The sequence below is a fragment of the Harmonia axyridis genome, chromosome 2 (genome assembly GCF_914767665.1).
Source record: "Harmonia axyridis chromosome 2, icHarAxyr1.1, whole genome shotgun sequence".
NCBI classification, from domain to species: Eukaryota; Metazoa; Arthropoda; class Insecta; order Coleoptera; family Coccinellidae; genus Harmonia; species Harmonia axyridis.
Genome location: NC_059502.1, coordinates 1,600,624 through 1,623,770, shown reverse-complemented (window position 1 = coordinate 1,623,770; position 23,147 = coordinate 1,600,624). Strand labels below are relative to the sequence as shown.

The window sequence follows — 23,147 nt, the reverse complement described above, 5'->3', positions numbered from 1 at the left end:
AAAAAACTACATTTCAATCACCTCGAACTTTGCAGACTTTTCCGTCATCTTTTCGCTCACATAAAACGTTTATTACTCTGTCCCCGAACGTAGATAGTTCGAGTTTAAAGTTGCTCGAGGGAATCGGAGAAATGGACCTGGTCTTTTTGCTCCTCACTTGTTGTGCAGACGTATCCCTTTATGGATAATCAATTTTCGCTAAATCTACCGTAAAGGTCTGGAATTTAGTGCACCTTGTAACGCTACGGTCCTGGCTAGCACAATTTTTTTGTTCTGACGTAAGATAGTGAAAAAAAATTAAGGAAACCGACTAATATTTTCTCCTTTTTTTTTACTTGTGAGGGTTCGAGAGGGCAAACCACCACGTGGATGTCCTCAGATTCTCAGAGAGATTCTCAGATAGAGGTTGCTAAAGTGGAATTTATATAATTGTTTTTTCTTGTGATGAAAACCTCAGAGTAATAAACATAGATGGAGGGAGCATATGTCATTTTCATTAAGCAAATTTTGTCCCCAACATGAACTATCAAATTTGACAGGAAGCGCGCGGAAATGAAAACATATCAGTGTTACGATATTTCACTCAATTCGCGAGTTTCTCCACAAAAAAGGCACTTGTTATGTCCCATAGTGAATCAACGTTTCATATTAACTCAAAATATGTTGAAATAAATACCGAAATATATCAGTAATTCAGAAAACAAACTTCAAGCGCGCCAAAGGACGTGAAACAACCAATGACACTAGGAGAGCGAAAGCTACCAAACCTTGGATTTCAGCCGGTAGATATAGAAAATATAAATATTCTGCTTATTACAAATTCGACAATTAGGAAAAATATCGGATTCCATATATTCAAATTTGCATATTTAATCGGGAATCATTAAAATAAATATATTTCATTCAATATAATATACATTCATAACGATGTAGTAAAATTGTGGATTTGAAAATATATCACAATCCGACAACGTAACCTAACCATGTGGGGGACATGTAAAAATTGCGTTTACTCCCTCTATCTATTGGAAAACCTGTTATTTATAATGATAACATTTAGTTTTGAAATGTTCCTGCCGAACCATCTGTCTCAGTTTTCATAGTTTGCCATTCGAAAACACGTCCCAACATACAACAATTTCGTGGAGGTGAAATTTCCATGGAAATTTTGAAAATTCACCATTCCACATGTAGACCACGTATGGGACCTTCTCTAATTCCTCCTCTCTTATATTTTCAACCGTTAAATCTGTCCTCTAGCGGAAATAATGGACGTGGTTGAAACTTTCAGGTACATTAAGTGTTTTCACGTCTGCTAACTTGCTGCATATGTGTCTAGCCACCATTTGTTTCCTCTAACTACGTGCTTATGTAGTTGTTATTTAAGTGGGCTGTCCCCAAACTTGATATTGAATATTTCCTGAACAGATGTTATTTTTTTTTTTTGAACAAAGTTTAGCGGAAAATTCGTCTATCATCTGGTTGAATGCATTTTAAATGGAACTTGTTTTGGTGAATTGGAACCTTTGGAATCGCAGACAAAAGCTTTAAACCACTGATTTTGTCAGAACAAATCGAGTTGAATTACAATATATGGAAGAAAGTTTGAAAAAACCATCGTAAAAAAAATCCTTCTAAATTTGAGTGAAATTTAGTGAGATAATTATAAGGTGAACAACTTTGCTTCCGACGTTTTGCAATAAATGACTGTAATTGTAAGTGGTAGTCAAAATAAATAGATCGTAGATGTCATACAATGAGCTCAGGTGTTTGTGAACATAACGTCATCAAAATATTAGTCAATTTGTGTCTACATCATAAAGTTATTCTCGATTAAACCTGTCAGCTTACAAGCCAAATTCTCGTCATTTGAGGGAGATTTTAATTTTCTTCTTTAATCTGAAGAAATCTGTGCCTGAGGCTCATCGAATACTCTCAAATACCTATGAGAAGGCCGCTTTTAGTGAAAGAACGTGCCGAGAGTGGTTTCAACGCTTCAAGAACGGTGATTTTGACTTCGAAGACCAGCATGGCGGTGGAGGAGAGAAGGTTTTTCGAAGTTGCAGAATTGGAGGCATAACTTAGTCAAGACTCGTGTCAAATGCAACAAGAATTGAAAGGATCATTGGGAGTAACGCAACAAGACATTTCAAAATGCCTGATAGTCATGTGAATGATTCAGAAACAAGGAAATTGGGTGCCGTACGAGTTGAAGTCGAACGATTTGTTTGCTTGTGAACTGCTGCTTGCAAGGCAAAGACGCAAGGGATATCTGCATCGCATTGTGACTGGATACTAAAAATGGGTTCATTACGATAATCTCAAATGCAGAAAATCATGGGGATATCCAGACCATGCTTCCACGTCGACGGCCAAACCGAATATTCACGGTTCCAAGGTCATGCTCAGTATTCGGTGGGACCAGCTTGGCGTTGTGTATTATGATTTGTTAAAACCAACTGAAAAAATCAAAGGCGATTGTTATCGAACGCAATTAATGCGTTTGAGCCGAGCATTGAAAGACAAACTGCCACAATACAACGAGAGACATGATAAAGTGATTTTACAGCATGACAATGCTCGACCCTATGTTGCGAAAGTGGTCAAGACATACTTAGAAACGTTGAAAGGGAAGTCCTACCCCACCCACCGTAATCTCCAGACGTTGCTCCCTCGGACTATCACTTGTTTCGATCAATGGCACACGGTCTGGCTGACCAAACTTCCGGTCTTATGAAGAAGTAAAAAATTGGATTGATTCGTGGTCGGTTCAAAAGATGACCAGTTTTTTCAACAACGTCCAAGTATTATGAATATTTGATTGATATTCTAAATGAAAGCGTGCTTTATTCACGTTTACCACAAAATGAATAACCCTTTATAACAGAATTTTGAAAAATAGCAGTCATGCCTATAGCGAGTGAAAGCTGAATGGCCACATGTTGCAGATCCCTAATCTAATCGATAAAACAGGGATAGGTCAGGACTTACCGACAAACATCGTGTAAGGGGTTCCCGGAGATTTCTATATTACAGTCACGGCCACCTTCCTATTATCTATTCCAGTCGTGAGGCGCACAACTCCGAGGGTATAGCTTCCATTATGTACTCCCTCAGAAATTGAAGAAGAAAGTAATAATTGTATTCCTTAAATGGTGGATATTTCCAGGAGTTATTATTTTTTTATTATTTGATCCTCCGATTCGGTTATGTTCCGAGATTCACAGACTTCAGGATGCTTCATCCTTGTTTCTGCGGTTTGCATTGAATGAACAAGCGCTAAGAAACTCCTGACTTCATATCAGTGCTTTTACCATTTTTTCTCGATTCTGATGACGCTATCAACACAATTTTTTTAGTACCTTGCAACGATTTTGCACGCTTACGCTAGTGGAATTTTCAAAGACGCGGTAATTTGTCGATTCAACGTGGTGATTGGTCGCCGATGAAGCGCCAACGGATGCGCGTATCTAGAGGAAGAAACAGAGAAAATTTTCTGAAAGATTTTCAATAATTATCGAGATTTCAGGAAAGGTACGAAGCTTATTTTAGATTTCAGCCTTTACTAACGGGCGTTTTTTTTTCGAGGTATATAACTTTAAGTTGGCATTACTGTTCAATATGGCGACCGAGTTAAGAGCTGTTAAGTGACTTATTCTCAGTTTGGTTTGGCAATTCATCATGAATAGACTCACGCCTGAACAACGCTTGCAAATAGGGCAATTTTATTTCAAAATAATGGTTCTGTGCGGAACACGTATCGCGCACTACGTCCATTTTATTTTGTTTAGCGATGAAGCGCACTTTTGTTTGAATGGCTACGTCAACAAACAAAACTGCCGCATTTGGAGTGAAGCTAATCCTCAAGTGTATGTCGAAACACCGTAACATCCAGAAAAACTGACTGTTTGGTGCACTTTATGGTCTGGTGGAATCATTGGTCCGTACTTCTTCAAAAACGATGATGGCCAGAACGTTTCAGTCAATGGTGATCGGTATAGAGCCATGATTACTAACTCTTTCATTCCTGAATTGAACAACCATGATGTCCAGGAGCTGTGGTTCCAACAAGACGGCGCAACATGTCACACAGCTCGTGCCACAATCGATTTATTGAAAGACACGTTTGGTGACCGCCTAATTTCACGTTTTGGACCTGTGAATTGACCTCCAAGATCTTGTGATTTAACACCGTTAGACTACTTTTTGTGGGGCTATGTAAAGTCATTGGTCTATGCGGATAAGCCAAAAACCCTTGACCATTTGGAAGACAACATTCGCCGTGTTATTGCCGATATACGGCCACAAATGTTGTAAAAAGTCATCGAAAAGTCCAGATTGGACTACATCCGAGCCAGCCGTGGCGATTATATGCCAGAAATGATATTTAAAATGTAATGCCACAAGATTATCTTGCGGATAAATAATATTCATGTCAATCGAATAATCCATCGTTGTTTCATTGCAATTTAAAGTTCCATAGCTCTAAAAAACAACACCCTTTATTTCAATTTGAGACCTAACAGTGGTAACAAGTGCAAGATAACATATCTCCAAAACAAAGGACCTTAACAAGCCTTAGATGAAGAAGTTTCAAAGTTCTTCCGTCAAATATTCCGAGAGCAACTTTTCCAAACCTGAAAACTCCTATTTTCCCGGCTTTCACGCTCGAAGAAGAAAGTTGTGTCGAATCGTTGAGTTTTCCACTGAGGTACCAACTTTACAACTATTCCAAAAGTGCATCGGTTCATAAAACCGAGAAACCATACTGCCTAATCGCATCAGGAAGACAATAATCAATTTAAGAATGCACCCATTTAAAGTTCGTGGAAAGTTGGGAAATATGCCGGGAAAATAAATTAGACGGGGTTGGAAGTTCTGGCAAAGGGAAACAGGGCAATTTTGGCCACCTGTCCGAGAGAGCATTCCTGAAAACAAGCAATTAAACTATTCAGTACCATTTTGTTACGTTGCCGCTGAAATAACTTTGAGATGAAGTTTTCCGGGTGAAGTTACAATTTGGAATATACGAATGTAGTGGAAAGTGAGGTCATAAGTGAGCATATTCAACTCTTTCACTGAAGCTGGTAATTTAGGTGCTTCAGTGAACTCGAGTTTTAAAAAATATTATTTTTGTCCAGTAGAATTTTCTTTTCATGTTGAAATTTTTTTCGTTGAAATAACGTTGATAATGGAAAATTTAAGAATATTGTTATTCATTAGACAGAATATATTCTACTTAAATAGTTATTTATAATACAAGTGCAAATGGCATTGATATTCTTTCACGTTTTTTTGAATGAACGAGTGGTAGAATGAGCCTTGTGTACGAGTATTACAACGGGTGTTTTTTTTCGAGGTATATAACTTTAAGTTGGCATTACTGTTCGAGATGGCGACCGATTTAACAGCTGTCCAGTGATTTATTCTCAGTTTGGTTTGGCAATTCATCATGAATAGACTCTAGCCTGAACAACGCTTGCAAATAGTGCAATTTCATTTCGAAAATAATGGTTCTGTGCGGAATATGTATCGCGCACTACGTCCATTTTATTTTGTTTAGCGATGGAGCGCACTTTTGGTTGAATGGCTACGTCAACAAACAAAACTGCCGCATTTGGAGTGAAGCTAATCCTCAAGTGTATGTCGAAACACCGTTACATCCAGAAAAACTGACTGTTTGGTGCGCTTTATGGACTGGTGGAATCATTGGTCCGTACTTCTTCAAAAACGATGATGGCCAGAACGTTACAGTCAATGGTGATCGGTATAGAGCCATGATTACTAACTTTTTCATTCCTGAATTGAACAACCACGATGTCCAGGAGCTGTGGTTCCAACAAGACGGCGCAACATATCACACAGCTCGTGCCACAATCAATTTATTGAAAGACACGTTTGGGTACCGCCTACTTTCACGTTTTGGACCTGTGAATTGGCCTCCAAGATCTTGTGATTTAACACCGCTAGACTACTTTCTGTGGGGCTATGTAGAGTCAATGGCCTATGCGGATAAGCCACAAACCCTTGACCATTTGGAAGACAACATTCGCCGTGTTATTGCCGATATACGGCCACAAATGTTGGAAAAAGTCATCGAAAATTGGACGTCCAGATTGGACTACATCCGAGCTAGCCGTGGCGGTCATATGCCAGAAATCATATTTAAAATGTAATGCCACAAGATTATCTTGCGGATAAATAAAATTCATGTCAATCGAATAATCCAACCTTTGTTTTTTTGCGATTTAAAGTTCTATAGCTCTAAAAAAACACCCTTCATCAATAATTGTAAACTTAAGGAAACAGCTTCAATCTTACAATTCAAGATCTTGTGAAATCACGTATGCGTGATCGGAGATGTCACTCAAATGCCTCAAATCCTGGATATTTCGCAGAATTGTCCAGCTCTATTGTTTCAGTCGAGAAGACAGCGTCTCATTAACATCAAGAAAAGCTTTATAAGTAGCTGACATCCGGGTTTACTGCACTTTTAATGGCATAGTCTTGAGATCCTATAAAGTAATGGACTACATTTTCAACGTTAAAACAACGTTCGTTTCCTTATCGAATCGGTTATTAAGCAGACCTATTAAAGTTTAATTGAAAAACGATATCAGTTTGTTAGTGAGATAGCTCGAATCACTGATTGGCACTTGGTTCAAGGGTTCATGTTTCGAACTTGTAATTCCAGTGCAATCTTCAGGGGTTTGGATTGGTTGAGGTTTCTGATAGCTCTAACTATTTGAATTTATTATTATTTTCCCAGGACTAACCAGTAAAAACAAATTTTTTATTAAAATTTCGACCGAGTCACTCCAACGGTCTTATAACTTGACAATACCTTTTCTGTAGAAAGATTCATCTTTGTTTTCGAAAAAGGCTTCAATCTCTCGACAATTACTCCTTCATTAGAACCAAACTTACTGAGTAGTTTATTAGATTTACATGGAAACAAACAAAGTAGTCGAGAAAAAAAAAACTAAAATGACACATGTTTACCAATTTCAATTCTCCGTGCTGAGAGCAAGTAGAAAACAATAACAAACAGGTTTTCGGAAGTGGCGAATGCATTTTAAAACTGCTACAATTTATATTCGGGAAATATGAAACAGATCACATGATCCATTATCATTTGGAAGAATTAATATTGCAACCTCCGAAAACTACATCAATAAGGGGCGGGAACTCATCAAAAACATGGAAATATTGGAAATCATCTGAGTGAAGTTTCATCCAAAATTCAAATGCATATTATCCAAACTTGTTTAGAATTCATAAAAATAGATGAAAAAAAAAAGTTCAACGGCTTGTATCTCTGAATGGATTTGAGATAGAAAAAATTTTCTTGAAGGAACTCCTTATTTTAATAGCTATTAAAAATGAAAGGAAATAAATCTGAGTTCAAATGAAATCAAAGTGAATAAATACTCGACATTTGTGGCTTCTTGAACGTAAAGCCAGCCAGGGGATGCCTCCTATATCTCTTGAGGGTTAGTTTGTTTTTTTATAGAATCGAAAAGGGTAGAACGTTGAATGGGGGATGAACTTTTCCAGATAAATCTCAAAGTTCGCTCAGAAAGTGTGGAATTTTTTTGCGAACGAATCCATCGTCATGCAAGATTGGTTTTACGCTTTTTTTGCATGGTTGAGCTTGGCTGCATCCTAAAATCAAATTCAGCTTTCTCGGAATTCTTTCAGACTATTCTAAAAAGTATTTAAGATATTGTGAAATTATTAAAACAGTCATTTTCAGTTCGAGTTACGCCCTGTAACTCGAGAACGATTCAGGATATCTATGGTCTGCTTTCTCTGATATTTCATTATTTCGAAAAAGGAGATTGGGGGTCCTTGAAGATTTTTCCTCAAGTCTTATAGTTCCCGAGGTGCTTTCAGTGAGCACCGAATTTGGGATACCCTATACTGTTAACGACGCCTCTGATCAATTACTCTTATTTTGATAGGCCAAAATAAAAAATAAATAATTTCAAGTTATTGACGATTTCATGGCACAGACTTAAATTCATGTAACGGGTGTTTTTTTTCGAGGTATATAACTTTAAGTTGGCATTACTCTTCGAGATGGCAACCGATTTAACAGCTGTCGAGTGATTTATTCTCAGTTTGGTATGGCAATTCATCATGAATAGACTCACGCCTGAACAACACTTGCAAATAGTGCAAATTTCGAAAATAATGGTTCTGTGCGGAATACGTATCGCGCACTACGTCCATTTTATTTTGTTTAGCGATGAAGCGCACTTCTGGTTGAATGACTACGTCAAAAAACAAAACTGCCGCATTTGGAGTGAAGCTAATCTTCAAGTGTATGTCGAAACACCGTTACATCCAGAAAAACTGACTCTTTGGTGCACTTTATGGGCTGGTGGAATCATTGGTCCGTACTTCTTCAAAAACGATGATGGCCAGAAGGTTATAGTCAATGGTGATCGGTATAGAGCCATGATTACTAACTTTTTCATTCCTGAATTGAACAACCATGATGTCCAGGAGCTGTGGTTCCAACAAGACGGCGCAACATGTCACACAGCTCTTGCCACAATCGATTTATTGAAAGACACGTTTGGTGACCGCCTAATTTCACGTTTTGGACCTGTGAATTGGCCTCCAAGATCTTGGGATTTAACACCGCTAGACTACTTTCTGTGGGGCTATGTAAAGTCATTGCGGATAAGCCACAAACTCTTGACCATTTGGAAGACAACATTCGCCGTGTTATTGCCGATATACGGCCACAAATGTTGGAAAAAGTAGTCGAAAATTGGACGTCCAGATTGGACTACATCCGAGCCAGCCGTGGCGGTCATATGCCAGAAATCATATTTAAATTGTAATGCCACAAGATTATGTTGCGGATAAATAAAATTCATGTCAATCGAATAATCCATCGTTGTTTTATTGCAATTTAAAGTTCTATAGCTCTAAAAAAAACACCCGTTACATACTCAATGAATTAACTTAAAAAAAATAAAATTCCACATTAAATCTAAGCGAAAATTCTGCCATTCATCTCCATTAAAAGGAAAAGAGTGTAAACAAGGAACAACATCATTCTGAAAATCATTGGGAAACGAGATAAGCCGTTAGAATTTCCATTGAAAAAATAAAAACCTCCACACCAGCAGAAAACCCATAATTTCCCTTCATATAAAAAAATCGAATAAAAAGTTCAATTTTCATACAAAGCTCGTTTGGGGCGAAATTTACACAGCCTTCTTCCTCCACCCTTATGAAAAATATTATTTCGCCACCCCCCCATCATAACTGGCTTTCAGGACTGAGGAGCTATTGAAAACAGATTTCCATTAGCTTTATGCGTGCAGGCGTTGATTCCAAAATATACATATATCGAGTAGAAAGCACCGTTACCCTTTATAGATCGTTATTTTCGGTACATTGAAATAAAATATGATTGATTGGTTTAGGCGAGACTGGGTTTTATTGGCGTCGATTTTCGACGTTTTTTTTTGCGACAAATTTCAGTTTGGCCTTCGAGAACAGAAAGGGGAGTTTTGCGTTGATTCTTTATGAACTTACGTGTCTTTATTTTATAACGTTCGCTGGAGCTTGACGCTCACTCAGACGATGCTTAGCGAAGGTTTCAAAATACAGAGTGTTCTTGAATTGGAGGTAAAGGGTGTTTTTTTTAGAGCTATAGAACTTTAAATTGCAATAAAACAACGATGGATTATTCGATTGACATGAATTTTATTTATCCGCAAGATAATCTTGTGGCATTACATTTCAAATATGATTTCTGGCATATGACCGCCACGGCTGGCTCGGATGTAGTCCAATCTGGACGTCCAATTTTCGATGACTTTTTCCAACATTTGTGGCCGTATATCGGCAATAACACGCCGAATGTTGTCTTCCAAATGGTCAAGGGTTTGTGGCTTATCCGCATAGACCAATGACTGTACATAGCCCCACAGAAAGTAGTCTAGCGGTGTTAAATCACAACATCTTGGAGGCCAATTCACAGGCCCAAAACGTGAAATTAGGCGGTCACCAAACGTGTCTTTCAATAAATCGATTGTGGCACGAGCTGTGTGACATGTTGCGCCGTCTTGTTGGAACCACAGCTCCTGGACATCATGGTTGTTCAATTCAGGAATGAAAAAGTTAATAATCATGGCTCTATACCGATCAGCATTGACTGTAATGTTCTGGCCATCATCGTTTTTGAAGGAGTACGGACCAATGATCCCACCAGCACATAAAGCGCACCAAACAGTCAGTTTGTCTGGATGTAACGGTGTTTCGACATACACTTGAGGATTAGCTTCACTCCGAATGCGGCAGTTTTGTTTGTTGACGTAGCCATTCAACCAGAAGTGCGCTTCATCGCTAATCAAAATAAAATGGACGAAGTGCGCGATACGTATTCCGCACAGAACCATTATTTTCGAAATAAAACTGCACTATTTGCAAGCGTTGTTCAGGCGTGAGTCTATTCACGATGAATTGCCAAACCAAACTGAGAATAAATCACTTGACAGCTGTTAAATCGGTCGCCATCTTGAACAAAATGCCACTTAAAGTTATATACCTCGAAAAAAAAACACCCTTTACAAGAAACACCCTCGACACTCGAAATACGAGTGACGAGCCGCCACTGTGCCCCCTCCACGTTTACGTAAACAAACTCACCCCTCATGTAGATGTAGGCGGTGCCCCGCATGTTCCTCCTGGTCAGCACAATCAAGTTGAACACGTTGCCGACGATGCCAAGGAGGCAGATGGAGGGCAAAGCGACGCCGTAGCAGTAGCGCCGCAGGACGTCGGTCCGGGGGTCCTCCTCCCCCGCGTACAGAAGCAAGTAGGTCGCGTTCGCACCCCCCGCCCCTTCCGGGGGTGCTGTCGAGTTGGGACAAGGGGTCATCACATTGGGAGTCTGGCTGGCGTACAACATCCTGAAGATCTACTGTTTCGGTCCGGTCTTTTTTTCAGGGAAGCACGACTAGGAGGGTTGTTGGCATCTCTGGTGGTGTTGGCTGGAAAAAGAGAAAGGGGATGGTGTTATTCAGGGGTCTGTTTTAGGGTCGTTGATCTTCGTAATATTCGTAATTGATAGATATAAATGAAAGTGAGAGATTCCCAGGCCAATTTTGAGAAGAAAAAGTCCCATAAACATGGGCCCGCAAACGCTTTGTTTCCGAGATACAGGGTGTTAAAGTTTAATTGTTTTAGTTTTCTTCTTATAGCATCTGCAAAAAATAAAAAATTCAACTGAAATGGTATATTTATTCCAATTTTGAGTTTAAATCACGTGATAGGTCAATGTCTAATACGAATCTACAGGTTGGTATATTTTTTAGAATAGTGACCGCTTTCTTCTGTCAGAACTTTTTTTGGCGAACCACTAGTACTAGTTTGAAAAAATGTAGCAACTATACTATAAAACTTATATTTTTGGTTTCTTATAGTTTTGTCGTATCTGATACCGATTTCGGGTGAAAAATTTCAAACAATTTTCTCGAAAACATCGGGAAAATTGAAATATCATAAATATCTAATTCAATCTTGTTTAAATCTAGTTAGTAAGCTGTGATGAATAAATTTATTATTAATTTTGGAGCTTATTTTTCGGATATGTAGCAATGATTTATAAACATTGTTTTTTTTTCAAACATTTATCTCGAAAACAGGCCATGTTAGGTTACATGTTTATTCGAACTTTTTATCATGAAAAAATGTTGTTCTATCCGACGCCGAACTAAAATCTGGACCACCCTATATATTTCATTTCTGTGTGAAAGTGACATCTATTGACAAATTTCCATTCAATATATTCCTCTGGCCGAGGTTCTCAAACAAACCAAGTGTCGTCCAAATACAGTTTTCCTCAAAAAACGATCGGAGTCAATGACTTGCGAAAACAAAAAGATAAATGGCAATGTCCGACTACAAAACTTTTCTCCACGAATGATTGCACAAGTTTGACAGAAACGAAAACAAGGTTATTTTCTCATGATCGTAAATCAACACTGACATGAGAGTTTTCTCCCCGATATCCTATCGATCTTCCAAATATTTATATTTCGGAACTTATGAAAATATTCTCTACAACTCATTCAGCGCAGAATTTTAATTAACGGATCTCATGTTTCCGTATTCACGGAGGGACCAAAACTTTTTTTTCTTTCAACGCTTGGGGTATAATAGGTGTATCAATAAGTGATAAGAGTGCAAGATAGGATTTTTATGCAAAATTTTTCCAATTGATACTTGAACCAAATATATTCCAAAACATGAATTTTGTTTCAAATTAATATGATTAAAGAATAAAACACTTTATTTCCGCTTATATTTATTGATTTCACAAAAATTGTTATGTCATATATTACATTTTGACCTCTTCAGATGAGTACTCTTCACAAAAATTGTTGTGAAATGCTTCATCTTTGAGAACTGTGATTGCAAAATTTCAACCATTGTATTTGAACAATTTGTGCGTGTATCGTTCCATTTTTAGTAATGAATTCATAAAGATACCTTGTACTAAAGGGTGGTTTTTTTAGAGCTATAGAAGTTTAAATTGCAATAAAACAACGATGGATTATTCGATTGACATGAATTTTATTTATCCGCAAGATAATCTTATGGCATTACATTTTAAATATGATTTCTGGCATATGAACGCCACGGATGGCTCGAATGTAGTCCAATCTGGACGTCCAATTTTCGATGACTTTTTCCAACATTTGTGGCCGTATATCGGCAATAACACGGCGAATATTGTCTTCCAAATGACTTTACATAGCCCCACAGAAAGTAGTCTAGCGGTGTTAAATCACAAGATCTTGGAGGCCAATTCACAGGTCCAAAACGTGAAATTAGGCGGTCACCAAACGTGTCTTTCAATAAATCGATATTGGCACGAGCTGCGTGACACGTTGCGCCTTCTTGTTGGAATCACAGCTCCTGGACATCATGGTTGTTCAATTCAGGAATGAAAAAGTTAGTAATCATGGCTCTATACCGATCACCATCGACTGTAACGTTCTGGCCATCATCGTTTTTGAAGAAGTACGGACCAATGATTCCACCAGCCCATAAAGCGCAACAAACAGTCAGTTTTTCTGGATGTAACGGTGTTTCGACATACACTTGAGGATTAGCTCCACTCCAAATGCGGCAGTTTTGTTTGTTGACGTAGCCATTCAACCAGAAGTGCGCTTCATCGTTAAACAAAATAAAATGGACGTAGTGCGCGATACGTATTCCGCACAGAACCATTATTTTCGAAATAAAATTGCACTATTTGCAAGCGTTGTTCAGGCGTGAGTCTATTTATGATCAGTTGCCAAACCAAACTGAGAATGAATCACTTGACAGCTGTTAAATCGGTCGCCATCTCGAACAGTAATGCCAACTTAAAGTTATATACCTCGAAAAAAACCCTATATTTAAGGGCATGTAAATTTAGTTTTAAGTGTTTTACTTTTTGTTCAAGGCTTCATTCACTCCAAAATAATGTGTAAGCAATTTTTAGTTCATAAGCATCTTTTTTTGCGTGATGATCCAACAAAATTCAAAAAGAATTCTTGTCATAGTGATGAAATGTCAACCAAATAGAACATACAGAATAATGCAACTCGAGTCTCGCCTATGAAACGAGAATATGCGATAAAATATCCTATTTCCACGTTTCCCAATTTCCCTCCAGCAAAGAACTTTGAGTTTCACACTTTTGGGACCAGAATCGAAGTCATTATTTATTTCGAAAGTTTTCTCGTGTTCTGTCGTGATCACAAAATGGCGTTGTGTTGCAGAATTCAAATCGGTATTAATCATTCTCTGAATTGTATACGGAAACAGATGATTTATGTTCCGCAATTTTGAAGCAGCCTGCGAAATAATTATTGGGGTAAATCGAAGTTTCGTTTGTTATATCGAGTCTGCGGTAGGCAAATTATGTATAAATCATGACTTAATTCGATATTGTCCCGATTCAAATTAGTTGGATAATTCGAAAAATGAATTATTGTAATCGAACTGAATATGCTAACTGACAAAGAAACTGCAACACCTAGAAGGAGCTGTTCAACTTTTTTTTTTGGTGAAACATAGATGATATAGCAAGGAGTAAATTATTGAATTTGTAGAAAAAAAAACGAAGGGTTTACAATTTTTTTAATAAATTTGTTAATAATGTGTTTGTCCACCGCGATTATCTATACATTCCCCAACACGTCTCTGCATTGATGCAATAAGACGGTCTATTTCTTCTTGAGGGATACTATCCCAAGCTACCTGTATTTAATGTCTCAGAGCCGCCAAATTCCGTGGGGGCTGGGTAAATTTCCAAGCCTTTTACCCATGATGTCCCAAACATGCTCTATGGGAGAAAGATCGGGGGGATCTGGGTGGCCATGCCAAAAGATTCACATAGTTCGCTTCGAAAAAGTTTGAATAACTCTGGCAACATGAGGTCGGGCATTATCTTGCTGAAAAATTGGATTCTCGAGCCGGTTCAGGTAAGGGAGAACATATGGCTCCACTATATCTTGGAGGTAACGGAGCGCTGTCATGTTACTTCGAATTAAGACTCAAGGTGACCTACTTGCATCTGTAATAGCACCCCATACCATAACGCCTACATAAAATGAGGATCACGTCTTTCTCCCCGACGTCGTCTAACCCTTCTTCGGCCACCATGTGCAACCAAGGAGAATCGAGATTCATCAGAAAAGACGACCTGATGCCATTCCCCATTCCAATATTGACGTTCTCTGCACCACTGTTATCGTTGCTGGCGATGCCCAACCGTCAGAGGTGACACAAGATGGGGGTCGATAATTCTGCAGTTCAAAAGACCTTATCCGCCGGTAAACCGTTCAGACATTCACAGAATGGTCTTGTTCTCCTAACCACTCATCAGCCAAAGATCGAGTCTCTAATGGCCATAAGTCTTGAACATCGATCTTGAACTTCATTTGTGTCCCTTCGACGTCCGGTGCCTACTCTTCTTCGATTTTGAGCATTATCAAACCACGCTTGACAACATCCCATAACAGTAGTTGGATTTCTGCTCGTACTGTTTGCGTTTTCTCGAAATGACAACCCTGCCTCCAGTAGACCAATAATTCGACCTCTTTCAAATTCACTTATATGGCTGAACAGCTCTGAATGAAACCTCCCTTAAATCTACATCTACATCTATGAGGTCTCCAAGGGTGAAATTGGTGAATGAACGAATGAGTACTCAAAAGCTTTCCTTATTTTCTCAAAACGTTGTTGTTCGATGATCCTTACGAAGCTTTGTATTCTGTTCTCAAAATTACCCTGAAAATTTCAAGTGAGCAGTCACTTTCTTTCGAGAGCCCTAATATTCTAATTTTATTCAACCAAACTAGAACTGAAGAGAATTGGAAAATAACGAGAACTACCATCTAAATCAAACAGCGGAAGCTGGAATGCCTAGGGTATATAACAAGAAATGAACATAGATATGGCCTGTTGCAGATAATTTTACAAGGCAAAATTTACGGAAAGCGAGGCCCAGGAAGAAGAAGAAGGGGTCACTAAACGTGTCTTTCAATAAATCGATTGTGGCACGAGCTGTGTGACATGTTGCGCCGTCTTGTTGGAACCACAGCTCTTGGACATCATGGTTGTTCAAAAAGTTAGTAATCATGGCTCTATATCGATCACCATTGACTGTAACGTTCTGGCCATCATCGTTTTTGAAGAAGTACGGACCAATGATTCCACCAGCCCATATAGGGCACCAAACAGTCAGTTTTTCTGGATGTAACGGTGTTTCGACATACACTTGAGGATTAGCTTCACTCCAAATGCGGCAGTTTTGTTTGTTGACGTAGCCATTCAACCAGAAGTGCGCTTCATCGCTAAACAAAATAAAATTGACGTAGTGCGCGATAAGTATTCCGCAAAGAACCATTATTTTCGAAATGAAATTGCACTATTTGCAAGCGTTGTTCAGGCGTGAGTCTATTCATGATGAATTGCCGAACCAAACTGAGAATAATTCACTTGACAGCTGTTGAATCGGTCGCCATCTTGAACAGTAATGCCAACTTAAAGATATATACCTCGAAGAAAAACACCCGTTAGCATTATTTTTATCTCGAACCTCAAATCTCCACATGACGAATTAAAATAGTTGGCGTGGAACGATCAAAACACAATAAAGTCTTGACGGTCAGATCGATCATCTCACACTCGCAAACTTTTCTGCAAAATAATTTTCCGCGACTTCATCAATCCCTGTCATAAACACGTTTCCCACACACAATACCATATCCAAGGTGCAAATCCAATCCATTTCCACTCCGCGAGAGTCATCGATCTATAACCTCATTCCGATGAGATCCGCCAGAAACTAGCATCCTTGGTCTTGCCGTCATTATGAATAGAATATTCAGGATCTGATATGCCGGTACATTTCCACGAATCCATCCTTTGGGGTTAATTTGCGTGAACTTGAGAACTGAATTTATACGCGAGATGCTAATGGTGAGGAGCATACTGATTCGATTTCGTGCTACGCGGCATCCAGACGCTGTGAGACGCCCTAGAGTCGATTTCGGTAATTTTTTTCGAGGCGTCGGGAAAAGTAGCGAAAGTTTGGGGAAAGTGTTGGTTTTTACGTTTGTACGTAATTTGGAAAAAAAAAGTTGAGATACCCTTGGATTTGGGATTCTGAGCCCAAATGCGAAAGCTGCATTTTAATTTGATACATTTTTTTATGTTCGTCTACACTATATCTTTGTGACACCGCATTCAAAAACGTGCCCTTTAATACATTTTTGAAAAGGCTTATTGCGTCACTCCCGCCGATCCTGCCAATTATTGTTGCTTTTGACAGGAGTATCGATCAAGTAATGCCTCCAATTCTGCATCTTCGTAAACCTTCTCTCTTCTACCGCCATGCTGGTCTTCGACATCAAAATCACCGTTCTTGAAGCGTTGAAACCACTATCGGCACGTTCTTTCACTAGTGGCCTCACCATAGGTATTCGAGAGCATTCGATGAGCCTCAGCCGCAGATTTCTTCATATTGAAGCAGAAAATTAAAACCTCCCGTAAATAACGAGAATTTGGCTCGTGAGCTGACATGTTTAATCGAGAATAACTTCATGGTGCAGACACAAATCGACTTATATTTTGATGGCGTTATGTTAACCTAAGATTATTGTAAGGTATTTACAAGCAAAGTTGTACACCTAATATATACCGGTGAGTCATGGAAATCTGATGTTTTTGGGAAGGTTAATAGAAGGGTAGTGGAAGGAGGTTGTATAAAGTAGTGTCATTGCCTTAGTGGCGAAATGCCATTTCAGTAACAATGCAACAGTGGACAATTTGCGTATGGCACGTTTGTTTGTAGTAATGCCTCGATTTTAATAGTAGTAGTATAGCTACTTATTTGCCATAATTCAATATTGGACGACATGGTGCTGTTTCAAGTCGTTATACTATACTGAAATGGATTGAAAATCTAAAAGAGAGATGGGTAGCTTTGTGAAACAACTACCTCCAAGGTAAAACAATATTCATTTAAGAATTCTGGACCTTCAGCACAACGACAAGTAGAAGAACTGGGAGTGAGTCATTAATCAGTGCATAGGATTTTGAGGTTTCACTCTTACAAGATGTGCATCATCCAACAGCTATCGTTAAAGAGACCAACAACAAGAAGTACCTACTGTATGCATACAACTTATAGGAAATTGAAAACGCTATGATCTTACAGTCAGGTTTCAATCGAAGCATTGAGCTCACATATCATGCATGGTATTAGAGTGCCGAAGGAAACTCAATTGAATAGGCATAAATAACAAGGCCTGTTTTCAGTCATTGGGAATTGAAGAAAATGAAGAGGCCAACCCACTTGCCACAAAGGAGTACAAACTCCTTCCATTGGCCCAGAACGTTTCGGTAGTATAGATAAATGTATCTATAAGAAAGAGTTTAAGGAGAAGGAAAAACTGAGAAAGACACACTCTAGTGTAATTTTCCTAGGTTGAATAATTCCGAAAATTGTCCTCGAAGCTTTGATACTTAGCGATCTTAGAAGTATCTGGATATTAGCAAGAATATGCTACACCTCCTCACAGGATTCCTTGCAGAGTATTGCCGCCTCAAGAAGAACATCATGAGAATGAGTCTAGCAGAAAACGATGAATGCAGATTCTGCGGGCAGAAGGAAGCAACTCCAGATCATTCAGTGACGGAATGGCTTCCCATCGTTAGCCAACGCAAAAATTGCTTCGGACAAGAGGCTTGTAGAAGTGAGGAATTAGCCTCCTTGAAGTCATCCCAGATGACTGGAACTGGAGAGCGAGCTGTAGACTACGACGACCAATGGTGAGAACAGCTTTGATGGGGGACACAATAGACCATAAGATCGAGGTACAAGTGACGAGTATCATTTTCACTTGATCGGAGATGAGCACCACCTTCTCCAGAGCCGTCTCTGCAAGCATCTCTCCTACTTTTTCAGCTAAGACGTTTCTCCAAAATCTCTCAAAGGCAAGATATTCCAAGCGACTAAAAAAAAAATGAACAAACCTTCTTACGGCATATGCTCCTTTCAGAAACTCCTTCTAATTTCCACCTGTATTAAACAAACATGACGCCGATTATCATACTCGCGAGATACATCAATTCCTACTCCGTAAATTAAATTATTCCGTGGGTATTAAGCCCCGATCCCATTATTCTAAAGGCCCGGGTTGTTTGGCTGCTATTATTTTGCCTGAGTTTCTCAGCTGCACACATTTAATTCTAGATAGAGGAGGCAGCCACGGACCGGCCCGACAGTTTCATTACAACTTGCCGGTTTTTTTCGTCTGAAAATCAGAAGACAATAGAAGTTCATGGGGGTTTTTTCTGGCCGAAAGTTGAGGGAAATGGACTGGGCCGCGATTTCAATTATAGCGCGCTGGGAACGGTTCTTCGCGCGTTGTTAGATACGGTTGATAGTTGTGTATAGTTGAGGCTTGTTTTTCTTTTTTTGGCGGTACACAAAAGGATTAGAGAGGGCCCGTTTCGTCCTGGTAAATTATCCAATTTAAATGCGAAGATTTTGATTCGGAGGAGATATAGTAGTTGACAGTGAATATATTAGCCTGAGCTGGGTCCCTGGATGATTTATCCAGCAGGCAGGACAGTAAACCTAGAGGAATATACAGGGTATTCCTAAATTGGGGGTACAAATGAAAATGACAGATTCCTTGATTGTTGCTTGCTTTGTTTTCGAAATGGAGAGAGTTTTTTGTAAAGGGTGTTTTCTCAATTTTCCAATTTTCGATGACTTTTTCCAACATTTGTGGCTGTATATCGGCTAACACGGCGAATGTTGTCTTCCAAATGGTCAAGGGTTTGTGGCTTATTCGCATAGACTTTACATAGTCCCACAGAAAGTAGTCTAGCGGTGTTAAATCACAAGATCTTTGAGGCCCATTCACAGGTCCGAAGCGTGAAATTAGGCGGTCACCAAACGTGTTTTTCAAAAAATCGATTGTGGCACGAGCTGTGTGACATGTTGCGCCGTCTTGTTGGAACCACACCTCCTGGACATCATGGTTGTTCAATTCAGGAATGAAAAAGTTAGTAATCATGGCTCTATACCGATCACCATTGACTGTAACGTTCTGGTCATCATCGTTTTTGAAGAAGTACGGACCAATGATTCCACCAGCCTATAAAGCGCACCAAACAGTCAGTTTTTCTGGATGTAACGGTGTTTAGACATACACTTGAGGATTAGCTCCACTCCAAATGCGGCAGTTTTGTTTGTTGACGTAGCCATTCAACCAGAAGTGAGCTTCATCGCTAATGGACGTAGAGGGGACTTTTTAGCTTAGATTATGGCCCTAAGCGACATAACCTATTGAAGACAAATGACATATGAAATGCCATAAACTAACCCACAGTGTTGCCTTTAGTAAAATTTCAAATTGTATCATCAGTTCCACCTATTTCCAACGTTGGATCCCATCCGAATTATCTTGAAGCAACACCATGAAGTCCTTCTAGCCAGATATGAAAAGCCTGCCATCTATTTCAGTATTTCTAAATATTTTCGCGACCGAGCATGCAAGCCAGAGGGAGAGAGAGATGGAGACGATATAAATCACTCCTGGGGGTGAAACACCCCTAACTAATGTTCCGTTGAGGCCCTTCGTTATTATTAGTGTCAGCATCTATGACTCTGCAGTTCGCTCGCTTTATCACCTTGAGATATTCCGGAAGATGGATCCTAGATCGAATACGTATTTACGAGATCTGAGCTCCATCTTCTGAAGGGGTTGATTACTCAGAAATGGAAGGTTTTCATTGATTTTCCGCTTAATTGGAATCGGGAAGCGGTTATTGATGAATCCTGAATTTTCCGGATGAATACTCGCAGGATCGATGCGATACCATAGTATCCTTTTATTGAAGTGATACATCGAAATATAGGTGGGGTAGGACTTCCCTTTTCAACGTTTCCAAGTATGACATGGGGTCGAGCATTGTCATGCTGTAAAATTACTTTATCATGTCTCTCGTTGTATTGGGGCCGTTTGCCTTTCAATGCTCGGCACAAATGCATTAATTACGTGCGATAACGATCCCCTGTGATTGTATCATTCGCTATGCTATGCCGAGCTGGTCCTACCAAATACTGAGTATGACCTTGGAACCGTGAATATTCAGTTTGGCCGTAGACGTGGACGCATGCCGGAAGTTGACAACGCATATATTGTAATTAAATCTGAAAACAAAAAAAAAGAACCAGAAAGGAGCAATAAATTTTATAATTTCCATCCTATAAAACTTTGATTGATGACAATTGACATCACCACAATAAATTGAAGGATAAGAAAGAATCAAATCGAAATTTATAGGCGCTTGGGATTATCGTAATGAACCCATTTATCAGCTTCAGTCACAATGTGATGCAGAAATCCCTTCCGTCATTGCTTTGCAAGCAGCTGTTCACAAACGCCGTTCAACATCTCTCGGCTTCAACTCGTACGGCAGCCAATTTCCTTGTTTCTGAATCATTTCCATGACTTTCAGGCATTTTGAAATGGCTTGTTGCGTTACTCCCAATGATCCTGCCAATTCTTATTGTGTTTGACACGAGTCTTGATCAAGTAATGGCTCCAATTCTGCATCTTCGAAAACCTTCTCTCCACCTGGTCTTCGACGTCAAAATCACCTTTCTTGAAGCTTTGAAACTACCCTCGGTACATTCTTTCACTAATAGCGGCCTTCCCATAGATATTTGAGAGCATTAGATGAGTCTCAGTCGCAGATTTCTTCATATTAAAGCAGAAAATTAAAACCTCTCGCAAAAAACGGGAATTTGTCTCGTAGGCTGACATGTTTAATCGAGAATAACTTAATGATGCAGATACAAATCGACTAATATTTTTATAGCATTATATTTACAAATACCTAAGCTTATTGTATGACATCTACGATCTATTTATTTCGACTACCACTTACCACTACATCTATTGCAAAACGGCGGAAACAAAGTTGTACACCTAACCTAATATCTCTGGAACAAGTCCAAAAGTAGTTAATAGGGAATAATAATTCGATATTACCCTAAATTCGATTTGGAAACTCGAATATCTCTCCGATATCCCGCAAATATCCCTTTCAGATAAATCTACCCACATAAATATATCCTTAATGAGCTAAGCCATAATCCTGTCAGAAGCTGAGTTTCCCAGTCGCTCTGTCATGAATTAAAACTTCTGAAACAATAATTCCTGAGGAATTTGGGGACGGAATCAACTTCGATAATGTTAATTGAAATATATTAATCATTCCCGGTCTGCGACCAGGTCTGAAAAAGTGTGTTTTAATTTTAATTAATGTTGTTCGGAGCCACCTCCGATCCTGATTGATTAAGTTTGAAGGCGTGCTGAGAATGCCGAGAATAATGCGTAAATTGCATGAATTATTCAATATGGGCAGCAAAAAAATGTTCGTGGAATTTCAATGAGTTGACGAAAAGTATAATTAGAGTGTTTTTCTGAGAATTTTTGTGTCCTTTGTTTTGATGGAAAACCTGCAGACATTTTTGTGTGGAATCAACATTTATTTTCCGGTTTTTTTTTATTCAGGGTTTTTCACATTATGGTGTCATCATTAGAACTCTTCACTTATTAAGTGATCTAATAGACATTCAAGTACAGTGCATCCCATTTTGTGTGAGACAGCCAGGTTTCTCGCTTGTTATTTAAGATAGAGCCTTGCGGTTTTCACGTTCCTGTCCTACTTTTTCGTGAAACTCAAGTTGGTCTAATCAGATTCTGCATAACTGTTTCCGTTCAAGAGATACAGGGCGATTTTGGAATTTGATACTGTTCGGACCCCTCCTTTATCTCCGAAGTTATTAGAAATAATGCTGAGGTGAAAACTACGTCTGAATCAGAATTCTGCGTAGAATCCAGTGGCTTACTCAATTTTTTTTTTCGGGGTATGGTTTTGAAGATTCAACACAAACTTATGTTTTTTTTTAATGGAACACCATGTGTATCATTACTTCGTTGAATTTGTTATTTTTTTCCCTTCAAAATGATATATGACACTATGTAGGTAGGATGTTCAGAAATGTTAAAAAAACACTAAAACATCAAATAATGATGATTTTTTGTTAATGGGCAATGGATTTCCCATAGAAAAGAAGAATCAATAATGATAACAATAATTTATAGCGATGACAGCTAGATCAGATTGGTTTTTTCCCTCCAATGCCTACTTGATAAAACAATGCTCCCAAATGCATAGTAGCCATAATAACAACAAGGATGTTTGTTTCATCAATGACTTACTACTTTTAAAAATCGAAAGTAATAATCCTCTTATTGAAACATAGGAAATTCATGGCCCATTTACAAAAAAATCATCATTATTTGACGTTTTAGTGTTTTTTTAACATTTCTGAACATCCTACCTACATAGTATCATATATCATTTTGAAGGGAAAAAAATAACGAATTCAACGAAGTAATGATATATAGGGTGTTCCATTAAAAAAAATATAGGTTTGTGTTGAATCTTCAAAACCATACCCCGAAAAAAAATATTGAGTACGCCACTGGATTCTACGCAGAATTCTGATTCAGACGTAGTTTTCAGCTCAG

The 23,147-nt window shown here is 38.8% G+C and overlaps 1 protein-coding gene across 3 annotated transcripts in view; it reads right to left on the bottom strand.

The window, feature by feature from the left end:
- The window catches only part of LOC123673861 (probable G-protein coupled receptor B0563.6), a 98,740-nt gene that overhangs the window by 8,613 nt on the left and 66,980 nt on the right, over positions 1 to 23,147 (bottom strand). For all 3 annotated transcript variants that reach the window (XM_045608577.1, XM_045608579.1, XM_045608578.1), the window contains one exon: positions 10,675 to 11,018. In XM_045608577.1, coding sequence (XP_045464533.1) covers positions 10,675 to 10,936 — 262 coding nt within the window. In that variant the 5' untranslated portion in view covers positions 10,937 to 11,018. The remainder of the gene's footprint in view (positions 1 to 10,674; positions 11,019 to 23,147) is intronic.